This window comes from Molothrus ater, chromosome 14 (assembly GCF_012460135.2).
Source record: "Molothrus ater isolate BHLD 08-10-18 breed brown headed cowbird chromosome 14, BPBGC_Mater_1.1, whole genome shotgun sequence".
NCBI classification, from domain to species: domain Eukaryota; kingdom Metazoa; phylum Chordata; class Aves; order Passeriformes; family Icteridae; genus Molothrus; species Molothrus ater.
The window spans coordinates 10812752-10832635 of NC_050491.2; the positions used below are offsets into that span (position 1 = coordinate 10812752).

Genomic DNA, 19884 nt, shown 5'->3' on the forward strand with positions numbered 1-19884 from the left:
GGAATTGTCTTCCTATCAAATCCCTTCTGCTTGTATCTGCTGAATTCCAAGAGACCTTCTGCTCCCAGCATTGTTACATTTGTTAGATCAAAAGTTTGGTCAGCTCTTGCAGCCTAAGGAGACTATTCAGACAGGAGAATACAAATAACATAATTTTCTCTGTAACTGTTGATAGATCCTTATCTTACTACTTAAAACAATCAGTTGTTTGTCTGCTTGCAATACCTGTATGTTAGAGCTAGAGGAAAACATGATGGTACCAGGTGCTTCTGTGTTAAAATGCCTGAGTAATCATAACTTGGTATGAAATTCTGTCTTTTCAAAAAGATAAATCTACAGATTCTGTTCCTTCTAATGATATTTACAGTAACAAGGAAGTTGCAGTAACTGCTTTCAGTAGATCCAACATTTAGATGTGTTATGCAATTAAGGAGTGTAGAGGGTCACTGCCCAGGCCTTTGCAGGGCTCAAGGGCTCCTGTGCTGCTTTGCAAAGCTTAGTCACTATGACTTTGCAGAAAGGGGCTAGCATGCAAGTGAATTGCATCTGAAACAATAAGGAATAGATTGCTTATTACTATTTGGAGCAATAGTAGTTTTAATTCAGTGTGAAATATCAGGGCTAGATTATTAGCAACATGTTCACTTAATATATAGCTTTATTTTCCCCTTCCTGAACTTCCTAGGAAATTATCACTTTGCCTGCTCTGTTTCACCCTTGTGTAGTCTCTGAAGTTTGAGGTATAGCTGAAAAAATTCATTATCATGGCCAAAACCAGATACCTTTCTCAAAAGCAGGCCCTTAATTACATCCACAAAGCCCTTCAGCTGGTGCTAGTTTTAGGCTCAAGGCAAAGCTGCTCTTTAATTAATTAATTTTCAGTGAAGGCTGGGCAGGGCACTGCACAGGCCAAGTTCTGCCATCTGCATGCTGGGGAGAAGGTGCAGCTCTCAAGCATGAGACAGGAACAAAAATTACAAAACAGCCTCTGCAGAAGTGAGCTGAACCTTGTCACTGCACAGGTAGAGCTGGTTTGTAGGATGTGGCTGGGGAGTAGGTCAGAACCGGTTCTGCAACCACAGGGCTGCGATTCTGTCACTTGCAGAACTGGCACTGTGTGTGTATCCCTTCAGTTTCTCCCTTTCTATTGCTACAGCAGCAGTGGCTGCTTCAAATCCCCCTCTAAAAGCACAAAGCAAACACAGAACATCAAACTGGAGAGGGATCATTCCCCAAAGAGCTCTGTTTCAGGACAATGCAGTGAACAGGCATTAGCCTGGTGTGTGCCAGACCCGGTTTCTGATCTCTGTCAGAGCTGGAAACTATAGACTAGCTACAAATATCATTATGTTCTCTGTAAAAGGGATGAAATGTTATTCTAGGTCACAAGGGATCCTGGAGCACTGAAGTCCTGCAGTTAAAATATCCAGTTAATGACTGTATAATATCCAGTTTCCCTCCCTGCCTTGTATTTTGGATGTAACTTCTTTTCCTGCTGAAATCTCTCAGAAAATGTTACAGCCAACACATCTTTCATAAGAGCTGGAAGTGGGCGGTGCCTTCTGTGCAGAGCCGTTTTCACACAATAAATTCTGCTCTGAAGCTGACAGATGTATCTCCAGCAAGTTAGCACTGTGTGCCGATCAAACCACAAAAGCCAGAGTATTGACACACCTCTACTTTGCTGGAACAAGCCCAAAGAACATGTTGTCAGTCAAACAAGTTCTTTTTTTTTTCTCCACATTAAACAGAGCTACATCTACAAGCAGCTTGGTCTGACTCACAAAATGCATCAATCTCATCTGCTGCCACATGTTAACCCAGCTGCAGCACACACACATCACATCCAGCAGCAGCTGGAAAGGCTTTCAGCACCGCGGGGCATCCCAACACCTGCACCCCGCAGCGCCGAGGGGCAGCGAAGGGAAGGGAAGGGAAGGGAAGGGAAGGGAAGGGAAGGGAAGGGAAGGGAAGGGAAGGGAAGGGAAGGGAAGGGAAGGGAAGGGAAACCATTGGGACAGCGAAGGAACACCAGTGGTACAGCAAAGGGATACCAGTGGGACAGCGAAGGGCCAGCAAAGGGACAGCACGGTGCCAAGGCCCAGCACGGTGCCAAGGCCCAGCTCCTGCCCTGCTCGCCCCCCTGAGCTCCATGCAGCCCCGCCGAACCGAGCTGGGTTTCTGTACCAGCCCGTGCCCATCGCCGCTGCCGCCGCCCCCAGCCCGCCCCGGGAATGTTTTTCCAGCTGCGTCGCGACACGAGCGGTTTTACAGGAAATTTCGCAGCTCTCTGCTGCAACCTGCTCTCTGATCCCTTCACCTCCCCAGCGAGGTTTCTTTTTTTGGCTTTTCACGTGATTTCCCCGGTCTTGACTCAGCAGTTTCCCGCAGAGCCTTTATTGGTTTGGTTTCCCAGCGCCACCTCCCCGCAAAGGGCTGCCGGCCGCTCGGAGCCTGCGCACGGCTTAGATAAGAAGGGTTCGGGGTTTTTTCGGAGCGGTCCCTGCTCCCGAGCAGAGTCACACACGCAGCTGAGGCCCTGCAGATGTCACCCTGTGCTGGACGCTCCATGGTTTTCATTGCGGTGGCCGGAGCCCCAGTGCTCAGTGCCCAGGCTGCTAAACCGGGCTGTGTGAGAAGAACTCGTGAATAACGCTCAGCTGTTGGCACAGCCCCAGGAAGGTCCCTGTGGTTCATCCCTCTCTGGCCAGCATTAATACATTCCTCTTTCCACCCCTTCCATTGAAATGGAACCAAATCCTTTCCCTGCCTCCTGGGAAGGAATAATTGTTCTGCCATAATCTTTTCCCTGAAAAAAAACCCAGGAGTTGCCCTTTTGTTTAGAGATATCTAAAAGAATAAATAAAAATACATTGGAATAAAGCCATGATTACTACATGTCCTAGGAATTATCTCTTTCTTCTTTTTATCACAACCTCTACTTTTCTGCACCAGGAATCAGAAACATTAAGTTACTCAGTGCTTCATTAAACAGTGGACACTTTGCTTCTGACCACACACATCCATCAATTCTGGCAAGTCCCAGGGCTAAGGAAAGTTTGATTACAGAAATAGCATCTAAACTGCTGAAACTGCTAAAGGATTCACGAAGGATTAAGCATATGATGCAAATGAAATTAGGCATGAAATTATATTCCTCAATGAACTAAAGCTTTAAAAAGAAATTATAATATTTTGATATTTGCTCTCATTACATGTCAATACCTTCTTAAAACAACTGATGTCAGGCAGTATAACATGCAGTAAAACTGTAATGCTGTACAGAAACATTACAGTCCTCCTTCTCACATCCAGCAATAAACATAAGGAATGTGAATGTCTTAGAAAACCAGGATCAGCTAAATTAATAAACTATACTGCTCTTTTAATCCCACATTGCTTGCTATTTTTCTTGTGTTATTACACAGAAAAGGATTTGCTTGTTATGTTTGCTGCCATTAGATTTCATTTCAAGCTTCACTAAATTGGCATAAAGGAAACAAGTTAATCAGCCTTCCCATTATGTCTGCAGAACATCCACTTGGTTCAGAGCCCATTTCCTACCGTGCAAGCAAGAGATCCAAACACTCAGAATTCTGAACAAGGGAGTGTTGGAACATATCAATTTATATTCATAAGTCCAGAAGTAAATATTCCAGCAGATGCAAAGGGTGCCATTCCACTGCATGAACTACCTGAAAAGACCAATCATTTTCTCCTCTTCCAATTAATTAACACTTAATTCAATGTGTGTGTCCTAATAGTCAAATCCTCCTAATTTGATTGCTCCTAACTCCTTGTGAGATCACTTTTCAAAAAAAGTACTTTGTCCTGAAGGAGTGAAGCCTGAGGAAATACAAAATCCCTAAAGCAGGACTCTCCCTAGCCTCTGAAATGCCCCACTCTTTGTGGTGGAGCTGAGAAAGACTTGCTGCTTTCAGAATTCGTGGTTTCATCTGTGCTGCTGTTACTGACATTTCCCTCCAGCCTACAGCAAGTCAGTTATTAAATATAAAGTTTATTTCTTCAAATAAATATTTGGTAATTAAGCCTTAAGGATAAATATAAATTTACTGTGTTTTGAAATTATGTGAATCTGAGAGTCACATGCAACCATACTTAGACAAGTGCATGTGCAGGTATGTAACACACGTGCTGAGTGGGCTCTAGGTGTAGTTACTAAGCACAAAAAGAAATGCAAAGAAGCAGTGAACTTCTCTGAGCACAAAAGCCCTTGTGTAGGACCCTCATTTGATTGATGCCCTGATTTCTGTGGTGGCCCTGACACACCAGTGTTGGTTCTGTGACACTCTATGGGAAAGTACAGGATTGCAAGCATGCAGCTGAGAGAAATTAACTGCCCTTTGATAACAAATTATTTCCACTTCCTCCAGACTGCATAACTGCTCCCCTATCAACCATCTACACTCCAACTGTCCCATTATCAGGTCAATGTGTTTTATTGTCTTCTTCAGACTTCATCTCCCCCCATGGCTGGGGATGTCTCAGAGCCCGACCATTGAAAATCCTCAGTTCTTCCACAGCATCACAGACAGGAATATGCCATTCCATTAGGCTCTTCCCTGCTGAGCACAGAGCTCCTGTCTCCTCGGGCCATCTCCTGGCTGTCTCCCAGCCTCAATGCCTTCTTCATTTCCCCTTTCTCTACCAAGCCAGCCTTTCTGACTTGTTTTCATCGGCTATGGGGTTTTGCGGGTTTTTTCCCCCTAATCAATAGTGTCCATCAATCCAGCATCCATCACACTTTATACACACTTTATTCCACCTTCCAGACCCAAATCCACCGAATTTTTTCTCCAGCCGTCTTCTCCCCGCTTTGCACCGCAGGCTCTTCTCTCCCTCATTCGCACCAAACTCCTGTCACCTCCCATCGTTTCCTGCCCCACTTTCTGCCTTTCAGCACCCGCAGAAAACGCATTAAAGCTCGGGGTGCAGGGTGCCAATCCCTCCCGCCGCAGGGGCCGGTCTGGAGGGGGTTTCTGCCCGGCCACCGGAGGCACCGAGCGGCCCTCATGGCAGAGTGGATGGACAGCAGCGACAGCCATGGCAGGACAGGGGCACTGAGAGCCCACTAACCCTTTCTATTTATTGCAAACACGGGCAATATCTTTATTCTTTATTTGTTTTTCTCAGTGAAAGCCTCTGTATTAAACTTCCCTGGATGTGCACCTCTTGTAAGGTACCTCTTCCCAGACTGGAACAGCGCCAGGGCACACCGCAAACACTGCCGAGGGCCAGAACAAGCCGCCGCTACCCTGCCCCTGCAGAGGCCATCGCTGCTGTCCCCGCTGCCGGTGCCGCCGCCGGATCGGGGCTGGGACAGGAGCGGATGAGACAAGACCAGACCCGCCCGCCCGAGGCAGCGCGCGGCGAGCGGCCCGTCCGCGATCCACGGAATCGAGCGGCGGCGCCGAGCGGCGATTGGCGGCGCGCGGGCGGCCCCGCCCCGCCCCTCACATGACCGCTAGCGAGGTTTTTGTCGCGCCCGCTCGCCCCGGCCGCTCGCCGTGCCCCGGTGTCCCCGCCGCCGCCGGCAGCAGCAGCACCGCCACCGCCATGGGCCCGCGCCGCTCCGCCGCCTCCTCCTCCCGCGGCCGCCTCCTCCTGCCGCTGCTGCTGCTCGGCGTCTCTGGTGAGCGGGGCAGCGCCGGGGCCCGGGGGAGGGGAGTGGGTCTCGGGTGTTCCCGCAGGCTCGCGCCGCTCCCCGCCCCGTCACGCGCGTGACGCGGCGCGCGGGCACCGGGGGTCCCGGGGGGATCCTGGGGCCGCCTCGGCCCCGCGGCACCTTCAGGGGGCGGCCCCGGGGCGGAGGCGCCGCTGCCGCCCCCCCGCGCCGCCACCCACGGGAGGGGAGGGGACAGCGGCGGGGCCGGGGAGGCCGGGAGCCTCGGGGCGCTTCCGCCCAGGGCCGGGGCCCGGCGGCCGGCACCGCGGGCCCACCCGCGCGGCCCGGCCCGGCCCGGCCCGGCCCGGCCCGGCCCGGCCGTTCTGTCAGCGCTGCTCGGCGTGGGGCCGCGGGCACGGCAGCGTCCGTGCCGGGAGTCACCGCGTCGGGAACACAACAGCTGGGAAAAGTTCTCTTGAAAGGCAGAGGGGATTTAACGCCCGTGTGTCTCGAGATGGGAATGGTGGAAGCGCAGTGAAGGCACTGCCGAGCCCATGTCTTGGGGGTCAGCTTGAGCCGTAATCACGGATACAACACGTAAAATAATAAAAATAATAGACCCCGGTCTACAAGCAGCACATTGTTCAGGTGCTGTGTTCATGCCCTTTGGTTTACCCACTGTGTCACCAGAAAGCTGATGCTTACTTCAGAGAGTCAGAATTCTAGGTTGGAAGGGGCCTCAAGGTTCAGCTGGTCCAGCCTTTCTTGGCAAAGACACGGTCTAGACAAGATGGCCCAACACCCTGTACAGCCAAATCTTAAAAGTGCCCAGTGTTGGGCAGTCAACACTTTGCGATTATTAGTTTGTCAAGTAAATAGATTATAAAACATTCTGTCAATTTTTGCCAGCTTTGACAGCTTTGTGGTGTGCTTCTATTTTTGATGCTTTTTAGAAATCTAGCTATTCTTTTCACTCTCTGGTAAATTGGATATGGTCCTGACATAATTTACTGCTTTGTGATGAGCTGTCCTCTAAGTGGTTCTCGAAAATTAAGAAAAATCAATGTCTTAATAGCTGATAATCATATCTTACAGGTTTTTTCCAGTCCTATGCAGTTGAAGTAGATATAAAGGATGCTTCTAATGCTACATGCCTGTATGCAAATTGGATGATGAGTTTCTTGATAACATATGAATCAAACAATGGTGATTATGTAAGTATTTAGGAGTAACTCTTGCTGAGAACTGGATTTTGACCTGGATTAAAATTTAAGCTCTTTTACCTAGGGTGTTTGATTTCTTACTTTTTTTTTTTTTTTACTAAGTCGGTTGAGAGGAATATTCCTATGTAGTCCTTATAAAGTAAAGAATAAGTTCTCAGTCATACAAATTACTGAAAGTACTCTGTTGCTCTTACTTAAATGATGTACACAAACTCACCAAGTCTAACCAGTATCAGTGTAGTTATGTTCTTAACCCAAGCAGTAAATGTAATTGCAGCTCAACATAATCAAGATTTACAGCCAAGTTGGAATTGTACTTTTGTACTTGAATCTGATACAGCTCCTTTCTCAGGCAGGTGTCAAGGAGTCTTTACCATAATTTTCCAGAATAACCTAAAATAAACTCACTTATCTTGTGCAAGGTTTCAGCTAACTCCAGCAAGTTTATAAAGTTGTCATGGGGAAGAGCTGCATGTGAATGCGTTTTTAATTCCCCTTTTCTTCTAGAAAAACACAACCCTGAATTTGTCACCCAATGCGACACACAATGGAAGCGTCTGTGGCAATGACACACAGGCTGCCCTTCTGGCAGTGCAGTTTGGAGAAGGTCATTCTTGGAGCATTAACATCACAAAAACCAATGAAACTTACCAGGGAGACTTCATCACACTGACCTACAACACCAATGACACAGCTGTGTTTCCTGATGCTAAGAGAAAAGGTAACATTCAGTTCAGAATCTGACTTGCAAAGCAATCTCAGCCAGAAGTGTCAGACCTTGTGTACCTGACCTGGCTTGGCTCTTTCGAAGTAAGGAGCAATCCAGGAGTTAGTAATGAATGTAATGAGTTCTGTACCACGTGCTGCCAGCTGCTGTTCCTTGTACCTGCCTGCTGGGTAACAGTGCAGGCCAAATGGCTTCACTGGATGTGTAATTCCTGTAAGTGGAAGAGAAAGAGAAGGATAAACAGCTTTGATCAATGAGGTGGACAGCAAGCTCATGGAAGATTAATTTTAGTGGGCACTGCTTGACCTTCTACCTTGCTAAGCAATACAATGTTAGGCTGTGTATTAATGCCTACTAATAATAGAACTATTTTCTCCTTACAAACTTAAGTAAAAGGGTTCACCTTTATTATGGCTTGTCTAGTTCTGTAAGCTTGGTTACTCCTAGCTTTACTCCTAGCATTACCTATCACTTCAGGTCAGGACATACAGGGAGAACATTCAGGAGAGCTTAAGATTGTTAAGCTTAATTATCGCTTAGTCTTTGTCTTATGAAATTATAGAAAATGTAACACTACCTCTAAGTTCTTGTAGTTCATAATGCATTAAAATATTTGTGCTTATTTGTAGGACCAGTTACTGTTCTTATGAAGGATCCTGCAGGTCCAGTTCAGCTGAATACTGTCTTCGTGTGTCACAATTACTTTGTTATTGAAGCAGAAAATATAAAACAGATTTTCTGGAATGTTACTGTGCAGGCTTTTGTTCAGAATGGCACAGTCAGTAAAAAAGGTGAGCATTTCAGTTTGTGAAAGAGCTTTTTTGTATTGCACCTTAGTGCAGGGAGCAAAGTCCCATAATAAAAAATCCACCAATTATAAGATGTGTTGTATTTAATAATATCCATGTAAATATCCTCTAGTATTTCTTTCCTTGTTCCTGGAAAAATAGCTTAGGAGAACGGATTTAGTAGTGTGCTGTACTATTGATTGTTTGCCTGCCAAGGTGGGATTCTTCTCAAGTGTGTATTCCAGTAATTGGGGTATTAAAAATAAGCACTTCAGAGCTACTGTTGCTGAGTAAATCATTTGGGTTTGAGGGGTTTTAGCTGACTGCCTTCCACTTGCAGTGGTGGCCTCTGCTGTTGCATTTGAGTAGTCCAGAGCCTGATGTCTCATCTCATAGCTCAGGAAAGAGACAAGCACAGCATCCTGCTGCATGTAGCCTAATAGGGTCACTTACTTGGCTGACAGCAAATACACATCACACTTTTAAAACAACTGAACTGTCTTTGTGTTTTGCTTCCATGTGTCAGAGGCAAGTGGTACTGAGTGTGGATTTAAAACTGAGTGTTACAGGATTTCTGAGAATAAGTGGCAACTGTACTTTGAGTAATGGGACTTCAATAAAATTTCAGTAATGAGATGGTGATTAAAATGTCTTTTCAGAGACTAGATGTCCTGCTGATAGACCTACTTCTGCACCTACTGTTCCACCTACTATTGCCAATGTAACTACTGCACCTACTGTTCCACCTACTATTGCCAATGTAACTACTGCACCTACCACTACTGCGTCTCCTGCTCCAACTCCTCCCAAGCCTGTAGAGAATCCAGACACAGGAAACTATTCTCTTAAAAGTGGAAATAAAACGTGTTTCCTGGCAACTGTGGGGCTGCAACTGAATGTTTCCCAAGACAAGGTGCTTATTTTTTCTTTTGAAGAGTAAAAGTTGCCGTAGTTATTTGGTGTGAAATCTGAATGCAGGGTATTGCTGTGTGCACTGCTGGCTGTCTAGAACTGCTTCTAAGTATTATATGTAGCACCTCTCTGACATCAGAATGGTTTTGTTGCATAATACAGGTATTCAAAAACCTTACATGGATTCAACAGATCTTTTTATTTGGAATACTTCTAACATGATTAAAAGTCTGGAACTTCCTTAGCTGTTATGGCTCTTATTCCCTGCAGATATTGTCTTTCCCCTCAGAGGGTAGCCTCTTGTGTTTGGGAACGAAGTAACACTTCTCGAGGAATTTGTTTGTTTCAGTACTGCCAGCATGTAAATTTAACTCAAACAGCCTTGGTTCCACAGCAGCCAAGCTCAGCTCTCCCTGCTGTCATATTTATGACAAGCTCTTCTAACCCAAAACTGTTCCTGACTGAGACAATGTATTCCGAAGGCAGCTGAATGTCTTTGATGTGCTTTGTCTGTATTTCAGCCTCTTCTGATCAACATCAATCCAAAGACAACTGTCGCAGATGGTGCCTGTGGTAACACAACAGCCACTCTGAAATTGAATGATGGAAATAGCACACTGATTGGTTTCACATTTGCTGTTGTAAGTAACTTCTTTTATTTTAAACTAAATTTATCATTTAACAGCATGCATGGTGATCACTTACAGTAAAATCCTCCTGTTGCTTGCTGGTGGTTGGCTGTTCCCATATGGGAAGTGTAGCTGGCCAGCTGAGTGCCTCAGGACAAATGGAGAACTGGGTTAAAGTGGTAGAAAATATAAGACTGGTAAATGTGTTGGCTTTTGTAAAGCATGTGTTCTTAAAATTTACAAATGCAAAATTGCACACTAACACTTGGTTCTTGCTTCTTGAACAGAAAAATGCGAGTGCAAGTGTACAGAAATTTTATCTGAGGGAGGTGAATGTTACTCTGCTCAACCGTCTGAATGGTTCTGGTAAGAAACAGTATCTGCCTTAAACAAGGGTAATACTTTATTCACTATCTGCATCAAATAATTCTGGCTTTTCTTCAGTGTTGCTCATGCTTACTGTTAGCTCCTACTCTATGTCTAGAAGTTGGTATGAGCAAAAATAATAAGCAGAAAGAGCTGTAAGAGTTACTTTAAACAGTGTGGGAGCACTCTACGATTTCTGAAACTTCTGCTAATGGAGTCACTGTAAATCAGGAGGGCTTCTTTATAAGTCTTTTCAGTAATGTAATTTTTTGTGGTGTGAAATCTAATTGTACCAACTTCAAAGCTTTTTTCCTAAACCAGTTGTTGTCTTCTTTGTTTTAAGATGCTGCTGTATCTTCCAACCACTTGTACTCTCACTAAAAAAAGGCCAGTCCTTCAGAAGCTAAAGTATACCTTTTCCCCAACAAACATATGTTTTCTTTTTTTTTAAATTGCTTGTCAGAGCTACAGCAATTAAAGAGCATTAAAGCTAAAGCACTTGCAACCCTGCAGCACTGAGATCAGTGGAGGTATAAGGAAAGCCTGATGTCATGTACATGTGAAAGAGAGGTTACTGTAATAACTTCAGGTTTTGATTTCTGGTTAAGCTGATCATTCCCACTTTGCACTACTTTGTTTTTCAGACTAGTCAGTGTTGAAGTGTTGGCCCCTCTAGATTCAGCTACTCAGTCTTATTATATTAGCAACTGTCTTGCATCTTAAGTGAACATGCAAATTCTTTCTTTTTTTTTCCTTCTTTGTTTAGTCATTTCAAGTGCAGATAACAACAACTTAAGCAAGTGGGATGCTTTCCTTGGTAGCTCTTACATGTGCCGAAAAGAGCAGACCCTTCAGATTAATGAAAATGTTCAAGTACATACTTTTAATCTATGGATTCAGCCATTCCTTGTGGAGGCAAATAAGTTTGCTACAGGTAAGAGTTATGGTTTTTTTTAGTGATGCTTGCAAAATTCTCACTTGCTAAAAAGCACCAGCATTAGGTACAAGCACTTTATCTCAGAAGCTCTTGTTCCAATTTTTTAAACTATGTTTAGATATACATGGAATGAAGAGAAGTTCTGAGAGTGACATTCAAGTTCAAGCAAAGCTTTGTTCTCACTTAAAAAATGTCTGCTAACTGTGTGGTTCTTCTTCACAAAACTTGAGTGAACTAGAAACACTGAATAGGGACTTAAGGGTTGCTGTGCAGAATAGGTTAGAAGTTACTTGATAACATCTTGACTTACAGCATTTGTAGCTCAGATATGTAAGAAAATTGGACAGAACTTTTGCAGAAGTTGACTTTGGGAATACTGTTAGGTGTTTTGTTTCTTTTTACCTGTCAGTCTGAGGAATAGGAGTGTTGGGGAAGAATGAACTGTCAGGACTTCCTTCAGAGGCAGTCTTGAGTATCCAGAACGAAAGAGATCCTGAAAAGTTTGTTTGCTGCAATATCTTGATCTTGTCTGGAGAAAACTGAAATGTCTTAAATTACCTCTTAATATTTAGTGCAAACTGGTCTTTTTGCTTAATGCTAATACTTGCAGCACAGTCTTATTGGACTAGACTGATCTGTCGACACATAGATTGAAAAGTTCTGGTTTTAGACAGAAGTAAGATAACTCCAGATGTGTGTAGGATAAACAGTTTAGTCTTTCTAAAGAATTAGGGACCCATTTCACTCTGTAGTTAAAGTTGCAGCTAGCTTTCTTCTAGTTATTTTATCTGTGTAACATGTATTTTTTCTGGATAGAGTTTTGATACCAAATCTAGGTCACTTTTTATCCTTAATGAGTGAAAGTACCAACCAGACTTGCTTTAAGTATGAAATAGATAAGCCTGGTTTGTGAATGTAGAAGAATGGCTGCTCCCTTGCCTGATACAGATCTTGTGGACAGGAAAACTTGTACACCCTTAACTTGCTGTAGGTTATCAATGCTTAAATTAATTAAAATGTTTAAATATGCTAAATGTATTGATGAGACCTCTGCAGTTCTTTCTCTCTTAGTTTAAATAATACTTGATTTTTTAACACCTTCATATTAAGGAAAACAGATTTTTATACCACACTTGGCAAGTGTTCTGTCTTTATTCATTCCTTATTGCAACCTTTTTCTCACCTACAGCCCAGGAGTGTTCGCTGGATGATGACAGCATTCTAATCCCAATTGTAGTTGGTGCTGCACTTGCTGTCTTGATTGCCATTATAGTGGTTGCTTACATAATTGGCAGAAGAAAAAGCTATGCTGGATATCAAACTTTGTGAATCTAAGTGTGATTCCTGTTACAATTTCACTCTAAACAAAGCAAGTGCAAGTTCTGAAGTCCAAAAAAGACCCAAAACTTAGGAGTAATTACTAGCCACAGCTAATTGGAGTTGAGAATAAAGGGAGAATGTTTATCTCAGATGAAGCAGAATTACACTTTGTTTTCCTGCCCTAAGAAGACCATGTGGGTTTCATAGCTGTCTTGAAGATGTCAAATCCTGGATGAGTTGCTAGGCTAAGGATTTTAGCTTGCAAAAGTCCTAAAGCTTTTAGGATTTATTTCTGCTTTTTACAAATACTAGCCTGAAACAATAACACGTTCTGAACTGATGTGCATTGGGCATCTCCCAGAATAGCATAGAATTTGTACTTGCTTCTCTCCTCTGCGTTCCTTAGTTGTTGTTGTAATTGTGGGTTAAGCTGGCAGCATTAGTCACTCTGTTGACTTGTACAGTATTTAACAAGGATTGTCTAATGCCCAATAGCAACTTCGTTTTCCATAGGATTGAACTTCAGGCTGGTGATTAAGCGATCTCTGGAAGTGGCAGCAGTAACTTACTTGCCTTTGTTAGGATTTCAGTAATTTACTCCTGCCTTGGTGTAATTTCAGGAATCATTCCTATACAGTGGCTGTACAAACAAAATGGGTAATTTGCCAAATGGTGAATATATGGGAAGACTTCAGTGCCGTTTCCAGATGCTTTCAAAAAAAAACCTGTTAGGCACTGAATTCTTTGTTATACCTTGGCAATCATCTAAAATACTCACCTAAGGCAGACTTCTGCTAAATTAATGCAAGCTTTTTTTTTGCTGGCATCAGTTTAAAGGGAATAACCTTTCTAAATATTCCAGAACTTTAAAGTGCACTTAACTTCATACCATACTCTGCACAGAACTGGTCTGTCTTGTTGCTTTGAATGACCTTTAAAGATGCTTTCATTTAATGAGCCAGTATCTGTTGTTGCAGCTTGAGCTGTTTTTAAATCTTCATCTTGAATGGTTCTCTGCCAGTCAAAGTTCACATTGTAGCTGCCCGCCATTGGCACTCTGAATGTTGAATGTTTGTGTTGGGTTGTTTGCAGTGTAGCATTTATTAATGTTAAGAATGCAAAAGCCAAACAAGTCTGAGATGGACCCACAACACCTGTTTTTCCTTGCTGTATGAAAAGAATAGGTAGGTTAAAAAAGTGCAGTGCAACTGGAGTGTTCTTTAACTGCAGCTCTGTAGAGACTAACCCTTGATGCACAACTTTGCTCTGGGCTCCTTGTGCATATTCTTACTGCATGGAAAAAAAAAAAAGTCTTTTAGACTTTTAGATAATTGTGGCTTTTTTGCATATGTCATAACATGAGCTGCCTAAGCTAGTTATTTAATGAACATAACATTGTCTCCCCATTTAGAATGAGTTTAGCCTGCATCAAAGCTTCTCTAGTGTTTTATTAGTGTTCTCTAGGGTTGTAGAGATGTCTGTGGCATGTTTGTATACAAATCATAAAATACACTTCTTTCAGTAATGGTTTCGTTTGGTTTTTTTTTTTTTTTTGTAAAGACAGTTTACTCTTGACACTAGCCAAGGAAGCATGTATGGGTGGATAATGCTTACTATAGCTTGTAGTCTACAGCTTGAATTTTGCATCAGTTACTGAAATGCATTTTAATGAAAGTGGGGAACTGCTATAAGTTTAATCATGAAACAAGCTTCAAGACTTACCATTTTAATTTTTAAAAATGGATCTAATGACTTTCATATTAATATATCCTCAAATGCAGAAGTTCATATAGATTTTTTAGCCTTTTTTTTTGTGAGTGATGTTCAGTGGCACCAGTTAAACATGCATCTCTGTTAAGGAGTAATCATCACACTATTCTTCTGACCTTGCAAATTTTTGAACTGTACAAAATTTCCAAGTGATAAAATAGAAGATTCATGCAAACTGCTTCCTAAAATCAGCACTAGAAATACCATTGCAAAAACCTGTAAGTACATTGGCTCAGAGTTTTAAGTACTCCTAGACTGATGTGCAGGTAACTGGTTCAAAAAACATCAGTTTCACCTGACTTCCTGTTGTTATAAAACCACTAGTTTTCCTGTATGTATTGCTCCATAGGGAACTGTCAATCTGTTTAACCTGTGCTCTAAAAAATAAAGATTGTTCTATTTCTTAAGGAAACTTGTTCACATTTTTTAACTGATTTGAAAACAGACGTCTTGTATTGTCTTTTTTTAAAGAAAATAAACTCAATGAGTAAGGTGAACTCTAATCAGTCTGTATCTGAGATTCTGTTACATAGCTGGTTTTGTTCTGGTCTGTGGAAACAGCATTTAAGTTGTGGATGTATTTAACGCCTGTGGATGTGGAATATTAATGTGTGTAATCTATTACAGAGTGTGGTTGGTTTTGTACCTTATACACAGTTTACTAAATATTGTATTCTAATGTCAGGGTTTCTGATATTTTAGATTAAAGATGTCATGCTAATAGTCTCAAAAGCACCATTTCTAGCCAGTGAATGATGGGATTTAGGTTTTGGAAGGGGCATTTTGTTTCTTCATTTGTTCCTTGTTTTGGTTTTTTCTTTGGCTGGTTTTTAAATTTTTTTTTTTTTTTTATTTACCACAGTGTTCTCTCTTCCTTAGCATATGTTAATAAAACACAAACTCTGGGGCTGTTAGTTGAATCTCATGATTGGAATTAAAAGGGAAGGCAGCTTTTGTACTGGGCCTAAAAAAAATTTGGGCCAAAAATTTCTGACTTTTTTGAATGGAGACACATTCAGCCACGTCAGTCGAAAAAGCTGTTCCTGCTGGCCCTGCTCTGTGTTGGGCTGCAGTTACCAATTCTGCACCTGAAGACACCTCTGAAGCTTCTAACCACTGTACGGTAACCATACCTGGATAGATGTGTGCCAGCAAGGATGGAATGTTCCTGGTATGAAGCCTTAACCCCTTTTTCACCCTGGGAATTGCCTGTAATGGTGCCACAGTGTGATGTGTGCTGCAGCCATCTCCTTCCTTTGAAGAAGAGAGGGAATTTCTGTCACTCCTGCTGGGCACCTTCATCCTTAGCAAATCCATTCATATTTAGTGTTAGTGTTTAGTGACCCATTATCCAACATCTAGCAAATTGTCTTGTTAATATTTAGTGAACAAGATGACTAAATATCAAATGTATGTCTCTCTTTAAGGTGTTTAAATATTTTCTCGATCAGAATTTCTTGAAGTAGCTGTATAAGGTACATAGTTCCTTTCTCTTGTTTTTTTTCTTTTCCTTCCAAGTGTTGCTCTACTTGGCATTAGGTGCTCTCAGATAATCTGAGTTCAGTATTTTCAGCTGTTGAGCCTCCACGTGTTGTTCTCCTTGCTCTTAGTCAAAGGCTTGGTATGGTATTTCAGGGAGGGGCCATGGCAAGTGTGTGCTGGACTGTCATAAGCTAAAGCAGGACAATGCATTTCCCATAATTAATGCTGATTCAGTGAAAAACAGCAGCCAACTTTTGAGGAAGCGTTGACTCTGTGTGTGATGCTGTGTCCTCATTAAAAACTCAAACAAAATCATTTTACCAGGGGTGCTGCCTTATGAAATGCATCTAAAGCAGGCACTGTTCCAGTGCTGGAGAGCCAGGCACGGCCTCCTGCCTCACCCCACCTCTCCTGGCGCAGGCAGGTGGAGCTCTGCTCTCCTTGCAAACAGCTGCGGTGCCAAGCCCTGCCCCCGAGTTGGAACCTGGTTCCCAGCATGGTTTGCTAATCATCGATGGGTGTTTGTACCAGCAAGGAGCTCCTCACCTTTTACAAGCTGTGTGTTAAAAACCACTGTCGTGTTACAGATGTCTCTTCCATTTTCCCCTCTGGTGTGGATTTCAGTGAGGTTTGTCTAGTTCTCAGCTGAAACTAATAACCCTTTTACATGGAAAATAAAGTTACCCACCCCAACAGAGCCTTCCAGTGTTTTCCACGCAGTGCCCAGAGGCACATTTATCTTGGCTGTCTCTTGCAGGTCTCAGTAAGTTTCTGCTTTGTTACTTGGGTTGTCCCTTATGCCTTCATGTCTAGAACTCAGAGCAGTACTGGTGACTCCAGGGTTGGGAAGACCCCTGGACAAGGCAGCACTACAGCAGTGTGGGGTTTTTGTTGCTTTATTGCTGCTAACTCTGAGGTGTGATCAACTAATGCATGCTCAGACTGCTGGTTTGTCCTCACATTTCTAATCTATCCTCTGCTTACTAGAGGAAGCTGAAATTAAATGTACAAATCAGAAGTATATTACCAATATAAAGGATGTGTGAAGTAGGATGTATTTAAAGAAATCAATCTTTCCATCAATTCTTTACTCAATACTGATTTTACTTTACATGCATTATTTTATCTAATACAATGTAATTTCTCAGAAATGCCTGTTTGCTCCTTGCTTTCTTTGGTTTCTAATGCTTGATTTCCCTTACTAATTTATTCTCCCTTGCTTTTTTTTTGTTTTGTTTTTCCTCTTTCTGCAGCTGAAGAATGCATTGCTGATTCTGACCTGAACTTTCTTATTCCCATCGCAGTGGGCGTGGCGCTTGGATTCCTTATCATTCTTGTCTTTATCTCTTACATCATTGGAAGAAGAAAAAGTCGTACTGGCTATCAGTCTGTATAATCTCTTCATTCCATCTCTGTTGCCCACCTTCCCTGTTCTTTTCCCTTTCCCAGACTTCCTGGCCTGCTCCTTAAAAAACAAGAAAAAAAACCAAATTAATTCAAGGTTTCTTTATTTAAAAAAGTTCAAATCACTTCATGGCAGAATAACAATCACTTCATGACAGACTAACATGCCATGAGTCTGAAGATGAGTTGCAGAAGCTACTGTATGACTTTGGAGAAAGTAAGTGTTCTGAGGACCAGAGAATTGAACAGAGTTGGTGTGTCCCTGTGGGAAATGTGATTATTTTTAGTAAAGAAGACATCTACAAAACTTTCTGTCGTTTAATCTTTTTGTACAAGAAAATTTCTAGATGCCTACAGCTTGTCTTGGCTAATGCTACAGCTAAAACTATAATTAAAGGTGTGAATGCTGTGTCAAAAGGGACTGTACATGCAGTGGGAAAATGAATACCCAGCTCTCAACAGACTTCTGTTGGGAGCTTGGCATATGGCTGTTCTTATGAATCAGCCTGAATTTCCTATTCCTTCTGAATGTAAAAGTAGTACCTGATCTCACTAATACCCTGACATAATATGAGAAGAACATCTGATTCTTCTCGTGAATTACTTTGTTTAACATCCTATGGAGAAGCTGACTGCTAATGTAAGTTGAACAGCTTTGCACTACCCTGGTGTCTAATTTGCCAAGATAAGGTTCAGGTCTGGAGAACTTCAGCTACTCAGAAAAGGCAACAGTCTGCTGAAGGAAATGTCTCCTGTGCTATTTTGTTGAGCTCCATTTTCCTTTTGTTCCGAGCTCAATTGTGAGATGAGGGTGGGAGGCTGGAATTTCACTGGCTGCAGTTTCTCTCAGCTTTGATTCTGAACATAAAAGAAACTACACAGCGTTGGTCCATGTGAGGACCAAAAGTATTTTGAGAGCACTCAGGCTGGCTGAGAACACAGGTTGCTCAGAGATTCCTGCAGTTCCTTTGGACAGCTTGCATAGGTTAACAGGGCATCACTGAAAAACTGTGATCTCTGAAAGCAAGTGGAGATATGAAACCTTTCAGGTCTGATAGAATTAATCTGCTTTTAACCTCCTCATTATTGCTGTCTCAGTGTAAGAGCACAAAATTTCTAGCATGAAGAATGCTGATCATAAAGCAGGAATGAATATATGTGTAGTGAAGAAAGTGACTTCCAAAGGAATAAGAGCATCTTTTCTGTTTGAAGATGCTTTCTTTGTTATTAGTGCCATACCTTTGCAATTCTATGTTCCATATCTAACCTGTATCAAAATCTAATTTAGTCATTGTGGTTGTGTTCTGCTTCGTTCCCATCGGGTCCGTGTTGATGGAATGAAAGAAGCCTCTTGCTCTTCAGACCTTCTTGGTCCATCTTGGCAAAAGCCTTTTGTAGCCAATAAACCCTGAGGGCACACAAAGTTTTTCCTCTGCAGCAAGTGTTTACTAAAGCTGCTTCAATATTTAATCTCCCTGTACATTGACCCTGTATCCATGTTGTGGGGGAAGCACCTTCAGTAATTCACACACACAAAGGTGACAGTCAGCGCTGATGTTTAAGTAACTCACAATAGCTGTGTATCCAGGAAAGGGAGTTTTCCAAAGAGTTAGTTCTGATGTTTGAGAAATACCTGTGTATTCAATTATTCTTGTCCTCACAGTGACCAAAGATACACTCTACCTGATTCTGACAAAAGTGATTCCATAGTACAAATGGGCTCTTGGAACAAGTTGTCCTATTTTTATTTTTTTTTTTAGGAATGTAAATCAATGCTGCTGGACTGTATGCTTTAGGTTTGGTTGTCTTGGTCTCTTGTATCGTACCTTTGCTCTTGCAATACTTGATTTCTCTGCCAGTGTTAAATGGAGTTATTTCAGGTGGCATTTTATGAGTACACCCACTTGCCAGTGTGGTGCTTCTCTGCCACCAGCAGATGGATCACAGCTATGTTTTCATGCTGAGATTGCAGACTGAAGTATTTAATATCACTTTTGCTAGGCTATCTTAGTGAAATGTGGTCATTTCCTAGATGCAAACACATACATACATATATATATATATATTGTATATACATAGAAAGTATTATTTTGAGCTTCAACAGAAGTCAAAAATTGATCCAGCACTTTAAGGTTGTTGCAGCATGAAGAGTGGTGTGTAAAATTTTCCAGATCTTAAAATGACTGTACAAATATGCTGACAGCAGAATATGTGTATGGAAAATAAAGTTAATTAATATGTTTATTAAGCTTTGTTTCAGTGTAAGTAGACATGAATGCCATTTCTGAGAGCTTTTCCAGAGGGATTGTCAATGTGCTTGGATCTGGATGTTTGTGGAGAACCAGAAGCTTTTGTTTCTAAGCTATTCACACATTTACATCCAAATCAGTTGATTTTTGTGTTGATTTGGTCAAAGCATGGGTCTAGCATCTGCTAAAGGACCTCCTCTTCCGTCAGAATCCTTCCAACAGACAGATAGGGAATAAATATTAAATAAAGCTTTATCTTGGTGCTAGTGTGAAGGCTGTTAATTTGATAGCATGAGACACAGTGAGTTTGGTTTCCTTTCAAGACCCCACAAATACAAATGCTTTAAAAGAGCTAAAGGAATTGGCAGACAGAGAAATGCTTGTGGGTTTAACTTATTTCTGATGTCAAAAGCAGAGCCACTCCCCCAGCAGCATCCTCCTTGGCAGAAGC

The 19884-nt window shown here is 42.4% G+C and overlaps 1 protein-coding gene across 2 annotated transcripts; it reads left to right on the forward strand.

Moving 5' to 3' along the window:
- The first annotated feature begins 5478 nt into the window (after positions 1 to 5478).
- LAMP2 (lysosomal associated membrane protein 2) lies at positions 5479 to 19432 on the forward strand. 2 transcript variants are annotated; one of them, XM_036401960.1, is made up of 9 exons: positions 5479 to 5653; positions 6722 to 6840; positions 7357 to 7570; positions 8206 to 8367; positions 9024 to 9277; positions 9798 to 9917; positions 10193 to 10271; positions 11038 to 11205; positions 17034 to 19432. In XM_036401960.1, exons 1-9 carry the CDS (start codon positions 5479 to 5481, stop codon positions 17174 to 17176), a joined length of 1434 nt encoding a protein of 477 aa, XP_036257853.1. In that variant the 3' UTR covers positions 17177 to 19432. The 2 variants fall into 2 exon arrangements, with proteins under 2 accessions (XP_036257853.1, XP_054372269.1); XM_054516294.1 differs by lacking the exon at positions 17034 to 19432 and adding an exon at positions 12392 to 14801 and having other exon boundaries at positions 5487 to 5653; positions 11038 to 11199.
- Positions 19433 to 19884: the final 452 nt, after the last annotated feature.

Bases quoted from the DNA above. Each gene is read 5' to 3' on its own strand.
- LAMP2 (XM_036401960.1), top strand. From the start codon at position 5,479: ATGACCGCTAGCGAGGTTTTTGTCGCGCCCGCTCGCCCCGGCCGCTCG. The intron at 6,841-7,356 runs GTAAGTATTTAG...CTTTTCTTCTAG, and splicing joins AATCAAACAATGGTGATTAT to AAAAACACAACCCTGAATTT. The intron at 8,368-9,023 runs GTGAGCATTTCA...ATGTCTTTTCAG, and splicing joins TGGCACAGTCAGTAAAAAAG to AGACTAGATGTCCTGCTGAT.